Source organism: Heliangelus exortis, chromosome 19 (genome assembly GCF_036169615.1).
Source record: "Heliangelus exortis chromosome 19, bHelExo1.hap1, whole genome shotgun sequence".
Lineage (NCBI taxonomy): Eukaryota > Metazoa > Chordata > Aves > Apodiformes > Trochilidae > Heliangelus > Heliangelus exortis.
Window position 1 is genome coordinate 11,228,913 of NC_092440.1, and position 18,824 is coordinate 11,247,736.

At 38.0% G+C, this 18,824-nt stretch overlaps 1 protein-coding gene and 1 long non-coding RNA gene across 3 annotated transcripts in view; one reads left to right on the top strand and one right to left on the bottom strand.

The window, feature by feature from the left end:
- LOC139805297 (uncharacterized) overlaps positions 1-18,824 on the top strand; it is a 51,779-nt gene that overhangs the window by 24,889 nt on the left and 8,066 nt on the right. The window lies entirely within an intron of this gene.
- The window catches only part of IFT81 (intraflagellar transport 81), a 36,973-nt gene that overhangs the window by 8,134 nt on the left and 10,015 nt on the right, over positions 1-18,824 (bottom strand). For both annotated transcript variants that reach the window (XM_071763574.1, XM_071763575.1), the window contains 6 exons: positions 15,917-16,080; positions 13,961-14,056; positions 11,959-12,105; positions 3,534-3,683; positions 1,946-2,074; positions 409-498 (listed from right to left, as the gene is read on the bottom strand). In XM_071763574.1, coding sequence (XP_071619675.1) covers positions 409-498; positions 1,946-2,074; positions 3,534-3,683; positions 11,959-12,105; positions 13,961-14,056; positions 15,917-16,080 — 776 coding nt within the window. The remainder of the gene's footprint in view (positions 1-408; positions 499-1,945; positions 2,075-3,533; positions 3,684-11,958; positions 12,106-13,960; positions 14,057-15,916; positions 16,081-18,824) is intronic.

An 18,824-nucleotide genomic window follows, 5' to 3' on the forward strand; every position in this document is an offset into this window, starting at 1 on the left:
GTACTCAAGTATTTGGCTGAGATAATAATATAATCCATTTAAAGAGGAGAGCATTGGTTGAGATCATTATTGCTGAGATGCAGAAAAAGCTCTGAAACCAATCTGAATACCTAACTTCACTATGGTTTTCAACCAGGAGTTCTATATTTTTTCCTTGGGGTAGTGATTTCTTTAGTTGTCATAACAGACAAATTTTTCAGCCTGATTTTGTACCTGCACTCCCTGGGTTTTATGAATTTCAGTCTTTTGAATGCTGGAAATCACTGCTGACCCATTCTGCTATCTCCAGCTTTCCTTCAGAGTTGATTATGTACAGCAGACATAGATACACCACTGAGAGCTGGAAATTAAGACTTATTTGTGATTCTGGCTTGGTTTACACAGAATGAGAGAAGGGTTTCCACTAACCTGGCACTTCTGGCGTAACTGTCTCAGTTCTTTGATAACAGGAGCTAAGCTTGCCTTCTTCTCTGCTACCATGGCATTCATCTTTTTAACCTGATAAGAGGGATAAAACAATGTCTGTTAACAAGATGACACTAACAGTACATTTATATAACTAGAAATGTGAAAAGAGAGAAGAGAGAGAAGAGAGAGAAGAGAGAGAAGAGAGAGAAGAGAGAGAAGAGAGAGAAGAGAGAGAAGAGAGAGAAGAGAGAGAAGAGAGAGAAGAGAGAGAAGAGAGAGAAGAGAGAGAAGAGAGAGAAGAGAGAGAAGAGAGAGAAGAGAGAGAAGAGAAAAGAGAGAAGAGAAAAGAGAGAAGAGAAAAGAGAGAAAAGAGAGGAAAGAGAGAAAAAAGAGAAAAGAGAGAGAAAAGAGAAAAGAGAAAAGAGAGGAGAGAAGAGAAAGAGAAGAGAAGAGAAGAGAAGAGAAGAGAAGAGAAGAGAAGAGAAGAGAAGAGAAGAGAAGAGAAGAGAAGAGAAGAGAAGAGAAGAGAAGAGAAGAGAAGAGAAAAAGGAGAGGTGATGAAGCCTACATCCTAACACGTGTTCAGGCCTAAGGAATAAAGGGAAAGAGCCCATGTTGCAGTGGGGTCATTGCCACAAATAAGACAAATTCTGCTCCCATCTTTTCAACTGAGACCACCAGAGAGAGTTCCAGAAGACAGCCCATGTGCTAGGAAGTTAAAGAGCTTAAAGAGTAGGGGAAAATGAAGGGGGTGCAAAGAGGTGGACTGAGAGGAAGGACAAGAGATCCTTAAGAAAACAAACAAAAAAAAGCCCTGCATTGGTTAAACTCAGATTGAAAATGCTAAAACAGTCATTTTAAAATATTTATACTGAAAACTCAAATTCCATCCAGCTTTCTATTTGAAAGTAACTTTGCTTTAACTATACCACTTGATGGTTTCAAAGAATGCTGGTTTGCTTTTTGCTCTTTTAGTGCATTTTCAAACTTCAAGTTCTGTCTTGTTTCTGTAGCTATGTGGGAAGTTAAATTAAAACACAATGGATCTAAGGACAATTGACAATTAGGCTACAGACAAAAAGACAAGATATTTGTCTCCTTAGGCTTAATAAGTATCTTTCTAAGAACTGCTTAAATCCAGTGATTTACAAACATTTTAGAAAAAGATTCTAGTACAGATTCAAACCATTTGTCTCTTACAAATAATACCCAAGAACAAATATAAAACCAGTTCTGAAATCACAAGAGTAAAAACCAATAATGACAAGACTCAGTATCCCTACTGTTTCTGAAGGGGAGGCAAGTAGGATTTATTTGTAAGATTAATTTTTTCTAGAATTTTAAATTCCTTCTTCATCGATTAAAATAAAGGCATCTTCTAATAAACTTTTTCAAGATTACCTTTGTGGACCTGAGTGACACTGTTTGAAAATACTTTTTATGCATATAAAAACATAGATTGTAAAACCCTCCCCCAAAATGCTGAGAAACCAGGTATGCAAACAGAGGAAATGCAATAGTTTAGGACAAACATCACCATTTCAGACATGTTATCCAGTGTCCGGCCTTTCATTTCATCCATCTCACTCTTGACTGCAGATACTCTTTCCAGCTCCTCCTGGGTGTAACTGTATCCAGAAATCCCTTTCTTGTCTTCAATGGCTTGCTGCATGTGCAAAAAAGAAATGCCAAATTGGAGTCCATTAATCAAACAGCAGCAAATTCCTTCCCTGAGCCAAAATATTGTAAGGAAGTGGAACAGGTAAGTACTGCAATCAATTTATTTTAAAAGTGATGAATAATCTATCTGTCAGAACAATTAACTTTTTATCTAGTGCCTGTACAGTAGGATAATAACAACATTTTGTAAATACACTGTTTGGTCATTCTGTGCCCAATGAAATGAACAGAAAGTTTCTTCAAAGTGAAGTGAGCTTTTGGTCAGGGTCTGAAGTTCAGTGGGTAAAATCCCTATGCTTAATCTGAAGATGTAGCTAATTATTTTTAAACAAGTATCACACACAACTAAATCAATATTTTATTCATTAGAGTAACATTAATAACCATCCTACCGAATTCTAGTATTACATCCCATAATCTTTAATAAGAAGTTAATGTCATGATCATTAACAATGCTTGCTCAGTAAGTATGTAAGGAGGGTGCTTTCTGAAATCTGAAAGCCAGGAGTTGATTTATTCATCCACAATTTGTTACAAAGCAAACCATTCCTTCTTTAAGGTGCCACCATTCCAGAACTCCATTCACCTCATGAAGCAAAGGATGCCCTGTTGAAACAGAGCAACTTCATCCACTGCAGCTATGGGAGCAACTTTCCAAACCCTACCCCGTGTATTTTCACACTTCCAATTTTCTTTAAGAAGGCAAATACTTTTATGTTTAAAAATACCAAATATGTATGTATAGCAAAAAAGACAGATGATTTAAAAAAAAAGCAAAATATTCTGGTAACCAAAATATTGTTATTAGAAGGAAATACTGCAGCAGTTGATTTTCATGAACTAAACAGGGGCCCTCATTGTACTCAGGGTGCATATATATCCCCTGGATGCCTTCAGTTACGTGCAGCAGAAATCCTTCTCCTCTTGTTCTGGCTTAAGAAGAGCATTTATCCACTCCTAATTTTTTCCCTGACTGCGAAACACATTTTCTTCTAAATATTCTGGGCTTAGAATGTTTTCTTCCTGCCTGCTCTTTTTTTATTCACTAGTCCTATATATTTTGCAGCAGTAACCTGAATCCTACTTGCTGTTGATAATTTGCAAAGCTTTTACTGCTCATGTGGATACCAAAAACTAATTTAAGAATCCAGCCTCGCTGGAGTTAGTGAAGATTTACCATTGACTTTAAAAAGCAGGGTCAAGCCCCTCAGTCTAAAAAGAAGCTGCAGAACAGTCATGACTTGCCTCCAAGACACAGTTGCTGAACATAAAGTACAGCAGCTTAGCACAGTCAACAGATAAAAATAAACTTTATACTCTAATACTCTTTTAATAACGACAGCAGGAGAGCTGAGGATGATGTATGTTAGAATCTAACACAACATCTCATTCTATAGCTGTTGAAGGGAAGGCTGGGCTGTGGGAGCAGAACATTCTGGTATTACCAACTGCTGCTGAACAGCCTCGTGGCGCTGTTTCAGGAGCTCTTCTGTCCTCTGGAGGATCCCATACTCAGCTGTAATTTCTGCTATTTCCAGTCGTTTCTTTTTATAAATTGTGTTCTTGCTCCGGAGCTTATTGACATAGTGTTTAAACTGGAATGAGAGAGAACAGAAATACCATTTATCTTCACTGGAGAAAGGGCCTTATCACAGACTGTTGCTATATAAAATGTATTTATCCTATTTGTGCCACATACTGGAGATTAAGTGTTTAGAGCAGAGGACTGGAATTCAGGATTCCCGGGGTCTTATTTATTTTCAGCTCTGCATTTGTTCACTGAGATCAAGAAAAACAGCTCCCTTGCTTTCTGTCCCAGCTCATTTGTAATAGTGAGATCATCTGGTTGTGCTCACCACCGCCTGACAGTTGGAAAAGTAATTACTCTTTGCAAAATGTGAGAATCACAGACAATAAAAAAGTTGATGGAATAGTAATTTGCACTTGTAACAGAGCACCAGGTCAGCTGTGTGCAGCCTTGAGGAGCTCTGCAGACCAAGAAACATGATAACAAAGTGCAGAGAAATTGGAAGAGGGCATGGGAAAAGACTATCTTTTGGGTTTTTTTTAAATCAAATTATTATTATTTGTTGTTCTCTTTCCTTGACTCTTGCAGACCTAAATGATACCACTGGCAATGCTTTTAAAAACAGGAAAATGAAAGCAGAATCCTTGCATAAAAGCAGAGAAATGCAGTATCTGTTTCACTCAAAACCTAAAGTAATGGAGAATTTATATTTTTATTAAAGACTAAGTGAAATAATAGATATCCTTGCAGATCAACAGCCTTAGCTAATTTACATCTGCATTTGTGTGTACTCAGTCTGCAATACAGATGAAATACCAGATGTTGAAACAAACATGTAATATTTTTCTTTGCCTTTATGTCTTCCATCTGTCAAACAGGGTTTAGCTCTTATTGTTCTATTTTAGGTGACAGCTCTGAGGCAGATGCCAGTCACAGCTCAAACATGCTTTCCAACTCTGGATCTGAATGGGAGTCAAATTTCTTGGAGTAAATGATGTAAGAACAGGCTTCAGAATGTGCCTTGGTGTGGAGGGGTTCAGCATGTGCAGAGTAAGCATCGAGCAGGCAGTCCCCAGGAGAAATCAGGAGTCCCTCTACCACTGGTACAAGTTGAAAACTCCAACATAAAAGACCTTCCATAATGAAATGTACATTAATGTTTCTTTTTGCAAAATTAAACCTCTCCCTTCTAAAGAATAAATCCAAAACCCCAATGTGACCACAGCCTAAGAGCCCCCAGAGTCGCTGTGTGTTCTATAAAAAGTGTCCTGGGCAAAATGCCCAAAATGAAATCAACCCTGTTCATCTGCCATCCTGTGCAATATCTAGGCCAAAGCTGCTTCTCTCTTGCTATGCTCCAGAACTATTTTTAAAGCCAAAAGCTATAAACGTTTTTGGTGAAAGAACAAACCCACAAATTACTCAATGTGCTCTATGCAGATTGGACCCTGTGTGGCTCTGGAATACCATTTTACACTGTACTACCTAGGACAAGGATAGACAAGGTCACCCAAACCCCAGCTCTGCACAGCAGTGGCAGTTCTGTCACAGTTGCTTTGGCTTTGCTCTGTTACCAGCACTCAATACAGTATTACCTGAACTAATTATTTTTTGTAACAAATTCAAGTATATCCTATTAGTTAATACAATTTTTTTTTAATTGCTAAGACATCAGCAAGCTTTCTGTGATTTTCAAGAGGTGATAAAAGTAAAATCTCTCCAACTAACTGAGGAAAATTGCAGGGCAGCAGAGTCTGGTGTCTTGATTGAGCAGTTCCTGAGAGATTCTGTTTGCCCATTGGAATGTAGTAAAGAATGATGTAAAAGAGTAAACTTAATATGTGACCACATCCAGCTATCAAATCTGAACGATTTTCTGTCAGTTTATTCCAGGATGAAAAGCAAACTCTTATTCTCTTCACTTCTATAGCTAATTCTAAAGTCTTGAAAATAGCTCGAGTGGGAGGTAAAGTATTTGCAATGTTTAATATTCAGAGCATAATGTATTCTACAATGGAAGTCAAAGGATCTTGTTCTTTACAGAACTTGATTCCACCAGTGTTCTATTATTAGCTGATTAAGTTAGGACTGTAAATTAAAAAATACATCCAAAATGAACTGCAACTTGCTCACTTTGACAAGCAAAACCTATTCATTTTAGGACACAGATGTCTATCTTTCCTTGCAATCTCTGGCTTTTTAACCTTTCACCAAACCTAACCTTTCACATGGCTTTTATTGCAGAAAACAAGGTAAAACAATTGATAATATCTGTAGAAAATCAATCAGCAGTTTGGCAGAATTTCCAAATCTGCTCCAAATGCAGCAGATTACCCCTTCAGAGTCCCCCTAGTGAAGCTTTCTTTAGAATCTAAATTCAGAACTGGAGTTGTTAGATTCTACTCCACCTAAAACAGGAGCTTGTAGGGACCTTATGGCAAAATTAGGGGGTTTTGGCTTGAAAGCTGAGAATTATTCTGTAATAAATAAATAAATAAACAAATATAAAAATTACAAATAAGCATCTTGGAAAATGCCAGTGCTTTTGTTTGCCTTAGCTGAAGCTTTATATATCTCAAGCTCCCATCTCTACGTAGCTGAACAATCAAGCCCTTACAATACTATAAGATCTGTAAAACCCTACATTTTACTTTGGTTAAAGGTCACGATTTAAATAATTAGAGTCGTTCATGAAATAATAACATTTTAAAGCCATATGGCTGGACAATTAACCAACCAAGGGCAATCCAGTTGTGAGCAGCAGCATTTTCCCATAGACCAGGTCAACTTCTCCCTGTGCAGGAACTGAGGGGACTCATCCCACAGTGTTCCCAGGGATCTGTCAGTGCCACAGTGATGCACCATTCAAGGCTGTGTCCACCACTAAGCTTTTCTTTCTCAAGCAACTTAACACAAATACTTATTTAAACTTCAAAGATTCAATGACTGGATGAGAACCAAGTGCTGGCACTGAGTTAGCAGTTCAAGTAAACAAGCCTGGAGATCCATGTCTGTGAGCCCAGTCAGAGCCCCCTGAGATATAAAAACTCTCCAAATGAAAGCAAAGAAAGTTCATGCTTTTTCACTTGGTTATTTTTATGGTTTGACTGTAACATAACAAGCGTGGAATCCAGTGAATGAAAACAGGACTTTGATCTCCCATATCATGTCCTGCAGCACTCAGGTATCTAGCAGATTTCCTGTATTATGTTCCATTATTAGTGAAAGAACCCAGCAATGCCAGAACTTTATGCTTCTTCAGTAGACTGAAAGATCACCACCTTAAATTTTACCACACTTTGGGGAAGTAATTAAGCATGATGACAAATTTAAATACAACAAAATCTAATCATGGGTATTAAAATGGCTCCTCCAGGACCAGAGGGAGTCTGTCAGGCTGCACCTCTCCAGGACAGAGCAGGAGTTTGCTGCCCACATGCCTCAGTGCACAAACTGGGACAAAACCCAACTCCTCTGTGCTCAGTCCTACACTTTCACCATAAGCCCATCATTTCAGCTCCTTCAAACTAACATTTTTCCCCACGTGAAGTTCTCACAGGGTTTCTTATTCCAAGCCTGTCATTAAAGGAGAAAATGGATAATCTTGTTTTCAGGAAAGAACAAATCTCAGACTAATCCCTCACTTTTGAGTCAAGTCTTTAAAAGCAGTATTTTTCTGGATTGCTGTATCAGTTTGATGCTGTTAGAGGAGTCAAAATATTTTTTTTCATACAAAAGACTACAGAAAACGAAGTTTTAGTTGTAAAAAAATGTACTTTCTGAAATGCCTAATCTAAACAAGGTTCTAAATAAATAGTTTTGTTAATCAACTTTGTATAAGCACAATAATTCCAGAAAATCTTAGCTCTGGCTGTCCTTGTGAAGAACTGAGGAACAGATGTTTTCATTTTTTAACTGTATCAATTAAGAAGATACAGACTGTCCAAAGTGCTAAAATTCAGTTAGGAAAAGTTCCTGATTATGACAGATTTTCAGTCTTTTTCTTAAAAGACTCTAAATTTAAGCTGGTACAGCCACTGTTGGGTGCAGTTAATAACACAAAGATAGAAGGACAAACTTGTAAAAGATATGAGCAGCATTACCTCAATCTATTAATCTGAAAGTAGCCTACAGCTTGCTCAGTGGACAGATCAGTAGGAAAATTCTTCAATAGCATTAAGTAGGATATCTCCTTAAGGAGAGAAGTATTAAAGTGGCTCTTAGTAATAAATCAGATCAATCCGAATATTTATAATTAAAAAACATTCTTATTTATCACCAAAAATGCCCAGATCAACAAAAGAGATGATTGATTTATTGGTGTCAGTGGGTGCTGAAAGAGCATGGTTCAGTTCAGATTTGTCTGAAGCACTGCATACATTCAGCTTAAATGTTGGTCAGCTTCTTACAGCAAAAAGCTTCTGGCTTCTGTAAAAATCCAACAGATTTGCCTCTTCCAGCTTGACTACCAGCTACTCTCCTGGTTTCATGTGGAAGGACAGACAGACAGGAATGTAACTGTACCTAGAACCTTAGTGAAAAGTTAAGAGAAAGCAAACTGAGAGGAGAATATACCCTGAGTGCTGGCTCAAACCATGGAGTTGTCAGGTCCTTTACAGCTGCTCTCTTAAAAATCCATCCACCTAGTTTGGAGCCAGAGAACTGTCTCTGGTGGATTTGGATTTCAAGGAAAAATTGACAAGATTTATGGTCCAAAATTGGTTTCTCTTTTTGTGAACTGAAACATTTTAAATATTATTTTACCAGGGGCATGTAGGCATGGATGAGCATGTAAATAAATATGCAAAACTTGCCTATCTGCTAACAAACTGCTAGGGCTTTCTGTGCCACAAAAACATTTTCCTTTCAAGGACTGTAGCTAAGCAGGGCTCTGATACCCTTCTGCTCTGACACCTGGGCAAGGTCTGAGTTCTCAGGGCCCTGTGCTGAACTCTGAGAAGCAGAATGCATTGTGTAAGGAGCTCAAAATATCACATATTACCTAGGATCACTTGTAATTGAACCATCCAGCCTTCTAAGTGTCACCATTTGATTCCCTAATTTTCAGGATCTGACAGCTGCAGCCAGGAGCCTGCCAACTTTGCCCCGTGCTCATTGTTCTTTGTTTGAAGTGCTTACAAAGATTTCATAATCCCCAAAGCAGACAACCTATTGCTGCTTTTTTTTTTGTTTGATGTAAATGAATTGGTTATTCCCTGCTGTTTCTTCCAAGTTCTCCCTGGCTGTACAACCTCTCCAACCAACTGGCATGCTGTAACAGTCCTTTTTATGATTAGAAAAGAAAGCAAAATAGGAACACCTAAAAACTTCAGCCAGGATTGTCCTTTTGGTGAAAAAAATGCTAAGAAGACCTCAACCAGAGAGCCAGATACTGGAATGGGAGCAGAAGGCACTGATTCTTCAGTTGCCAAGCCTTGGGAGTGCCAGGATATAAGAGGAGACAGCAAAGCAAGACAAAGGGAAGATGAGAAATATTGGGTATCAGAAAAAGAACCTTTTGATTGAACTGTAGTATTTATATAGGTTAAACATGGCAGGATTAGAAGCTCATTCTAAGCTTAAGACAGCAAAGCTCTTTGTTACAAACCCCTCTTCCTTCCTTTTTGGAAATGGAGGAACTAAATGTAAATGGAACTACATGTAAAATGTAAATGTAATGGAGGAATTAAATGTAAAATGTGCATGACTGCAGCAAGAGAGCCTCAGGAAGCTCTCAGCTGTCAGAGTGCAAAGTGAGGGTTGAATGTCCAACCTCCTCCTGTCCCCACTGAATCTCTGCACTGCAAAAGTGATTCACCCCTACAATAATCAAGATTTCCTTTGGTATTGGCTAAAAGCTGGAGTAGCAGAGCACTGGACCAGAAAACACAAATTTAAAAGCATAACAGAAACAAATCCATAGCAAAAGGTTGTCCAGTGAGGGATGAACCAAGACTTCTACTGATGTGAGATAACCTGCTCACTTCTGCTCCATCACCTCTTCCCTGCCAACTCATTTGTCTCACCTCTCAGTCCTCACAGCCTCAGCTCTGTCCCTGCAGGAGGCATTTGCAATGTACTTTAAAGAAATATGAAGACTGAAGTACCCAGGCCCTGTGCAGCATTTTTGGCAGCAGACATCCACAAAAGAATTAAATATCTCTATCTCCATGTTCCAGATCAGGCAACTGCAACCTTTGGAAAAAGAAGCTACCAAAATCATCACAAATTCAAATCCCTTCCTAGTTTTAAGCCACAGGAAACACTTCTTACTGCTTTACACTGCCTGTGAGCACCACTCCAGTGTCCCTAATGGAGTAATGACCAAGAAGAGGACACAGGTTGTGTAATACTGGGTTTCCTTGGGCAAATGTGCAGAAAATGTTGCACAAAAGAGGAAATGCTGCTCAGGAAAAGACAAGAACTTCTTATTTTAAGCAGATGGTTTTGACCAAGGTGCTTAGTCATTTATTCTTCACTCCCCAAAATGAAGACTTGAAAATATTTTAAAAGTCAAAAGCAGAACATATTTTGAACAAAAGGAATGGAAGTTGTGGTCAAAACAGGTCTTTTTTCTATCTTCAGCTTCTTCCTTGTGTAAGGCAATTAACTTGAATTTCTTATTATTGAGCCTCTTACGAGGTTCTGTAACCACATTTCCCTCCTACCCTGCTCTCCTTGGATTATTGTGGATGAGAGTATGGTGTGTGTCCCCCAAACAGGCACAACAGGAATTAATTATCTCTTACCTTACAGCATTTACAGATAATGTAAAACATATGCTGCTGTCCTGGTAATGCATTCTTGGCAATTAATTAAACACTTCTTTCCCATCACATCCACAAAACACAGATTGTCTGCTTTCTGGTTTTATTTTTACTTAAAAAGCTGTCAAAGAATCTAGCAACATACCCACTGGGGTTGAAAACCTTGTAGTGGAGAGAATTCTAATGGAGAGGTCTTGTTATTGCTGCCTAGAGAACACCTATGGCATGGGTACTGTATGTCATGCTAAGAGAAATCAACACCTTCATTCTTCAGAGGCTCTGGGCCCTTGCTCCCACCTGTAGCTTTCATCTTGATTTAGAGAAGAGGAAAAAGGCAAGAAGGCACAAGTGAAACATGCACAGATTCCATATTGCTCAGGAAGCTTTTATGCACAAGTGCACACATACACGTTCCCACACTTGATTTACTCTTTAAAACTCCTTAAAAAGAGAATTCTTTTTGTGGAGCAGGCACGTCCTAAGGGATCAGGAAGGGAGTTCCTTCCACAAAGGGCGTTCCCTGAGAGTACTGTGCAAAAAAAGCACAGAAACAGACAAAGTGAAGAGTGTTATTCTTGATAAATAATGGCAGTGCAAATGCTGACAATATGTGAGGGGATGAGAAGATATATTAACTCAGAGAATGATGCAGCAAAAATACTCTTTGCTTTAGTGACTTTGCCTGTAAGAACACTGAGCAGACTTTTTCCAAACTGAGAAAAATTACTGTCTTAAGAAAAGTCAATTAATTTTGCTGACAAACCACTACCCAGCTGCAGCAGCCTTATTCTCTGCAAACTCTGAAAGAAGAAAAATCTGCTTTGATAAGTACAGCTTCAAATAGAACTTTGCCTGAGCTCTGCTGATCGTGCCACTCTATTCTGGATTGCAGAAAAACTTCAGGAGGGTCTGCAGTTTTTTTTTTTAAGTCAAAAACTTTGTGGGTAATAAATATGACAGGACTAACTGCACTTCTGGTGAGTGCTGGTATTATGCTTTCTGATCACAGGTCATAGAAAATGACAATAACACAGATTTTACACATAAAATAATAAAAATAATCCACATGATTTACCACTTGAACTCCTAATCCCCTAGGTCTTGTTGATCTCTATAATTAGTTATTTACCATCATACCAATGTGATGATACTGACATCATTTTGACTCAGAGTCTGGATTATTAAGACAGCCCAGCATTAAGTCCTCACACACCAATTGGGTGCAATGTGAGTAATTTAGATTAATAATGTGAAAATAGCTACAAATCAAACACTGATGCAGTATAAATATTGGAAGGCATTTGAAAGCACTGGACAGCATTGCACCATCTGCACATTAAAAAAAGAAAAAGTCTTCAAATGTGTTAATATGGGGATTCAATGCCAAAAATTATGCACTAAAAAAAACAGAGGCCAATCTGTTGCAATGCTAAGACCATATCATTTGACAATGCACTATAAAAATGCCCAAGATTTTCTAAAAGCAATTATTGCCATGTAAAAAGTCAAAAGGAAATTGCAAGTTAACACAAATTATTTGTCACTTAAAAATTTCCTCTTCCTTATATTGCATACCTCATCCCCCCTGGGAACTTCAGAGCCTCCCAACTCCTGGGCCTGGCTGCTCTTCTGCATCATCTGCTTTTCTGTGCTGGACAGCTCTTCCTTAGCAGCCTGAAGTTCTTCTGCCTTGGCTTCCTTTTTCCGGGCAATTATAGATGCCTGTGTGATCATTAAAAATGCATATGGGTAATGAAGTAAAAATTGCCTTGTTTAATTGTCAGTAAGATCCAATCCATTACACTTCAGGCATTGCACCACTGAAACCACATTGTGACAGTCAGCAAATGATTTGCATTAAGAAGTGTGAGCAGGTCTCAGAGCAAAGCAAAAAGCATTGATTACTCATTCTGTACAGTGGGTTAAACCACAGCTTCATTGAAGCTGATTGCAGACTCCCAACTTCCTGCAGTAGGGCCAAGATTTCCAGAATACCCTTTTTTTCCCAGACTCATATTGATAGGTGTTATATTTTAGATTTACATTTCTTCACCTCAGTTTTTTCAGAAGAGAAAAGTAAGCATTTTAGTTGCTCTGTTTCTTGTACTTAGTCCCTTTTTGTGCATATGTAAGATACACCAACATGGCTTAACTGGAAAGTTATCCAAGATTTCACAAATGTCATAATACAGATTTTTATAACTCCAGCCTACTCCAACCTACAGAAATATGTTATACTAACAGCAGAACCAAGCCACTAAATCTTGGCAAATAGCTAGAAGATGATGAACAGAACAATACAGTATAGAAAGAGTGTAATTACAGATTATTATGGGGTTTTTTAAGTGTAGAAGACAAAGTGTTTAAAAAAATAATACTTTATATAAGGCAGAATATTTAATAGGACATAAAACATTTGACCAGAATCTAACAGATTTGGAAACATAAGTTTACACGAGTTCAGGAAAAAATAAAAGCATTTTTATCTTGCCACAGGGTACTATTTAAAAACATTTTAAAATAACACATTAATTTATTTGCATGTGCATGCATTTGGATGCACGGTTGGTTTGTTCATAGAAAAAGGAAAACTTAAGAAAAAATGAAGCAACACACACACACACACACACACACACACACCAGCTTTCTCCCACTAGGCTCAAAGGACCAGCTTTATTTCAAAAAAATATATCTAATAGAATTCTGCTGGGGTAGTCTCTCAGCCCTTTGATGAGGTTTTCAACCTCAGCTCCTGGAGTGGTTCCTCCACTGAACAGAATTATATCACAAGCCAGTTGGTCTTTGGTCTGAGCCCTTTGTATCTCTTACAAAATGATGTGTTTCATGTTGCCTACATGATTGAATGGTATTATACATTTTATCACTATTTTTTTAACTCCCCCTGATCTATTTGACTGAAATCTTTTTATTTTCCAAACCAGCACCATTAGCATCGTCATTAAAATCTTCCATAAAATTAGCAGTGGTACAGGTTGCCTGGAAATCACACTTCTGTGTAAGCCCTGAAAAACCTCAGGCTTCATAAATCTCTTTGATAACTTGTGAATTTACTAAGACTAGACCAGAAACCTATTTTATAAAAAAGCTATTTTATAGCTTTAAGATGAAAAACTCAAAGAATACCCTTCTTAATAGATGGAACAGGAAAAAGCTCGTGGTCAAAGCCAAGCAAGGGCTGTAGCTGAAAGCAAGCCTTGCCTCCAGCTCTGACTGCAGCCCTGAGCCCATGTGCTGCCTTTTAAGAATCTATCCACAGCTGGAGCTTTCCCAAAACAGCTCCTTTAAAATGATCCTTCCAGAACTACTGTGATGCAGCTGAAGGCCAACACTGAACAGCCTCAGGACAGCAGTCAATACAAACTCACAAACACGACTGACAGCAATTGTCTGACTCAGCCCTGAACAGAGTATGGTCAACAGCTATTTATCTCCTTTTTGCCCTCTGTTATTATGTATTTCTATTGATTTATGCTAAACAAAGGGGAAGAAAGCAGTGTGTAAAACAATTAGTGGCTGAAATTGCTCTTCTGCTTAAAAAGGGTTTGTTCCTTCTTACCTGCTGGCGATACATGGAAAATTTACTGTCAGCTGGCTCATACTTCATCATTCTTTTCTCAGTAAGCTGATTAATTTCTGTATGGACCTCCATTATCTGCAAGACAGAGTAGAAAACTAAGGAGATGCAGCTTTATTTCTTTGTCTTCTCCAAGAAATAAATGCTTTGCAAACCAGACTTACAATCCAGCTAATTCCATTTTTTAAATAGAGAAACAAACACAGAACACTCTGTGAGTCATTAACTACTGGCCAGGAAGAGGCTCTCATTTCTGATATCCAGTTCTGTGCCTTGATGATAAGGCAGAAGCATGACATTGGCCCTGAAAATGAAGTAAACTGTTGTGTGTGTGGAGAGGAAGAGCATGTGAATTGGTTCAGACAGAGAAAAAGCTGATGTCACACACTATGTGAAAAATGTAATTTTATCTGTAGTCATTAAATCTCTTTTCTCTCAACTATTTATCAAAAGGGGAGCAAATAAAGACTAAGTGCTACCAAATTTCATCCATACTTCCAGGAGTCACAGACCATCATATTCCAGCTCTGTGGTACCTTTTCTCCTGCCACAGAATGCACTTGTTTGCCCATAGTCTCAAATTGCTGATCTTCCTTCCAGCTTTAGAGCCCACTGCACCAGGAAACTCAGCACCCCTCACCCCAGTGCACTGCCTGCAGCTTTTCCAGTCCTGCCTTAATGCTAAGCTGAGGCTCTCATCATCATCCATGGAAACCACAGCCCTAGCAACCTTCCTTTAATTCTCTGCTAACAAGATGAGTGCTGATAAGCAAGCAGGGTAAATATGTGCTGAAATCCAATGAAGTCAAAACTAATGCAGGGACAGCAATGCAGGCATTACTCTGACATTTCTATGAGCAACATCTGTGTGCCTTGAAAATTATTTCAAATAAACTATTCAATAGGACTAAAAATACTCCAACACCTGGAAAAAAAAATCTCCTGTAAATTCTATTCCTTCACAAAAGTTAGAACAGGCCTGAATTTCAAGACAGCATAAGAATTCCCTGCTGTTAATAGATTCTTGTTTTATAGATGAAAAAATGTATACATTATAAAATACTAAAATGTATATTACAGTATATTTGCTTAATGCAATTCATCTCCTTTTTAAGACACTGTGATAACAGAAGGCTGACTTTGAAAAAAAAATGCTGTCTAAGGCCATGCTGTGATAACAGCTAAATATAAGGCATGTTTTTATTAAGAGGAACATGCTTCCAAAATATAACAGAGTAAAAGGTTAACTGATGGAGGGATAGAAAAGGAAACAAGCTTGAAGGTTTTTAAAATATTGCCAAAACCCAGCAACTCTTGGAAAAGGAAGGTGCAAAACAGGACTTCAACCATGCCTAAAAGAAATGACTGCAACCACCAATATTGTTTTGATTAGAATAAATTAGGAAAACAGTGGCTGAATCACAGAGCTGGTTTAATATTTCAGACCTAATCTACAGTTTAATAATTCTGTGATACTTAAGTAACCATCAGGATCCAAAATGACAGTGGGCTCTCACTGATTTTACTTTTGTAAAAAGTAGTCTTAGCCTTAAAATAAGACTTACTTTTGATGACACTTGAAGGCTGATTCTTGTCTGATCCAAAACCCCTTTTTAAAAGCATTTCTTTAAGCTCAGACCATTGCAAACTGCTGACACAATTTTCTAAGTTTAACATTTAACAATAGGGTTGGGTTTGGGATTTGGTTTGGGGTTTGTTTGTTTCTATTTGTTTTGTGGTTTGTGTTTGTTTTTTTTTTAAACTTATCTGAGAGTTTGCATTTAGTGATAAACAGATCTTTTCTTTTCCAAGAGATGGGACATTCCTTTGTAACTTAAACAATATCTCAAGGACATAAAGTAAGGACAAGACCACAGTGTACAAGAACCTCAGATTGTGCTACAGAATACAAATGAAGTGTGACCTTGGTCAGCTTACCTTAGCTTCAATTTCACTGAGATCAGACTGACTCATGGCTGGCTCTGCAACCACCCTTTGTAAGATATATTCTGAATTCTTCTTATTTTCAATCTCTCTAGGTATTTTTTCAGTAACCAGGTATGAATTGAAATTTATCTCCTCTTCTAATTTCTTCATTAAACCTAAGCACAGCAGATAATTAAGTTTGATTTCACCAACACATCAAACTACTTAGCAGCAGATTACAGTAACAACAGCACAGCATTTCTGTCTTCTTTTTAGCACTCAAAGAAGCAGGCAGGAACTTGATTTAGATTCTTAATCTGGATGTTAAACAATGTAATATATTATTATCCATTTGTATCACTAATACATAATTATTAACTACTCAACAGATTCTTTTAATCAATAAACAAGTGAAACTCTTCTGACATGAAACTTGAGCTCAATCAGATGCAGAATTCACCATGGAGCATTGCACAGAACACCATGAACCCCGTGGGTGTCTGACACTCACCAAGACACTGGATTCTACTGTAACTTTTTTGTGAGATGAATGAGATTCTTCTGAAGTTTTCAAAGCTAAGAGCTAGACTTTGGTTCTCAAGTGCAGGCAAGATGAGGGGCAGCAAAGCATGTCACAGCTATGCTGAATTGCTCAGGTTTTTTGCAGTTTGGATCCCTTGAAACTTCCTGGCAGGAGCAGTGGAGCAAGGATCCTGTAGTTGGTTCTACCCACAGATTGCTTAAGTCATTGCTGTGTGTGCATTACTTTATCTACAGACAGAAGTAATCTCTATGTGATTCCTTTATCTGTACAAAAATCTGAATTTGGCTTAGCTCATGTATAGCCTTGGAAACTCTCCCTTAAAATAAAATTTTATTCCAATTTGGCATCAAAAAAGTCCTTAAAATGAGCAGAACTGCAGGGTCTTTTACATTGCTGGAACACTTATAAATTGCCTCTCTGTAAATAGCACACTATTTTTTTCTTGTAAGAAGAAGAGTTTAGTTTCAGGACTATTCTAGAAATACTGTACTGCTAGGTCCTGCTCATCCCCTGCTCCCAGCTCAGACTGAAAGGGAATCTACTTGGTTTAACTGCCAGAGAGGAAATAAGTCATTATTAGGCTTTCTCAAGAACTAAAAGAAAGAAAACAAACCCTAGGGAGAGCAGTGCTGCTAACAAAGTCACCACAAACTAAAGATGAGCAGGAATTCCTCTTTTCCAGCAGTTTGGTTGGTTGATTTCTGTGTTTCAGAAAAGCAACACTACCACATCATCTTCTCCTCTTCATGGAAAGGTTCTTGATCTTGTGCAAACCAAATGGCACCAGGACTGGTTTCAGAATGGTATCTGGGGTTCTCTAGACATGCAATGGCCATTATGTTCTTGGCATTACAGCAAATCCTAAGAAACACTCCTGAACATAGAGAGAGAGAGTTCCCACTTCCTTCTTCCAGAAGAAATCAATTCCAATCTTCCTCAGCCCACGACAGAGCTGGGCAGGAGGTACATTTTTAATGGCTCTCCAGAAATCTACCTCCTCTGCAAATGCAGCAGAGCTTCCCACATAACCCTGTGAGCTGAATATCACCTCACAACTGACTAGAATGCAACTCCCAGTTTAATATTTATAACCAAGATCTTTGGAGTGCAAATCAAAGATATCTCAGTTAAATTATTCTTATATTAAACATTAATATTTTTATTTCACCACACTGATTTCTTGTTTTCCCCTTAGTAGCAAAATACATATATATATGCATATACAGCCTATGCTTTATTTCTTGTACTACTTCAGTTTCTTTATAAAAAGCTAAATGCCTGAACAATTTGTTGTAGATATGACACTGAACTTGAGACATAGCCAGGCCTAAACAATTGCTTTTCTGCCAGTGGGGAACTATTGACTTCACAGGGTATAACCTTGATCTCCATTTATCATCTAGATTTATTCCTCAGATAACCTTAGAGCTGCTACCAGATTCTGTTAACCACTGACTGGCTCTGCATCATGGTTACTCCTGACACTGCAATAAGCAGTGAAGCAAGTTAAAACTTGACATCTTGATGGGGAAAGACATGATGATGTCAACATCCCTCATGACTGATTTTGTTTCTTTCCTACAACACTTTAGATGTATTTTTTCTCCTATACAATTCAACATATGGAAAAGTAACTACCTAAGAGCTATTTCTGCTGCTTAGCAGAACCTTAAAAAGGAAAACACGGGGCAGCTCTTGCTTTAAATTTTTTTTTCAGTGAAAACCACTCTTTTTTCAAATTCCCAGGCTAGAGGAAAGAAAAGCAAGCATACTTCAGATCTTTCCATTACACATATAACTTCTGTTTTTAATGTTTTAACATTGACTTATGGTTACAAAATCCACACACGTAAGCTGCACAGAAAGTCTGGCCTTGTGCCCTAAGGTTATTTTAGCAAGGTTCTGCCAACCATGTATTTACATGCAGAGAGCTATTAAGAGCAACTCCTCATGTTTTCCATTCAGATTTTTTTATTGTTATTATTACAAAGAGAGGGATGGGAGAGAGTTTCTTAGTGCTTGCTCAGTCATGTAGAAAAGAGGCAAATTTCTCTGCATAATTCCGCTAATGAATCTACAACTTGATTCACCTTTTGCTCAGTCTTAATTCTTCTCCTCCTTCTTTCCCTCTACAGATTGTGTGCATCCTATATGGAATCCATCTACAACAATGACAGATCTTTTTAGATAGGGGAAAAAAAAAGAGTGGAACACTCATTATGGAGACCATCTGCCAACACTTTGTTTAAGATCACATAGGAAGACCATGACAAAGCCAAGTCTAGAACAGCCTTTCACATGGCATTCACTTACACCAAAGCTTTCACTTCCCTTTCCTCAACCATCCTCAGTAAGAGTACTGAGCAGTCTGCTCTT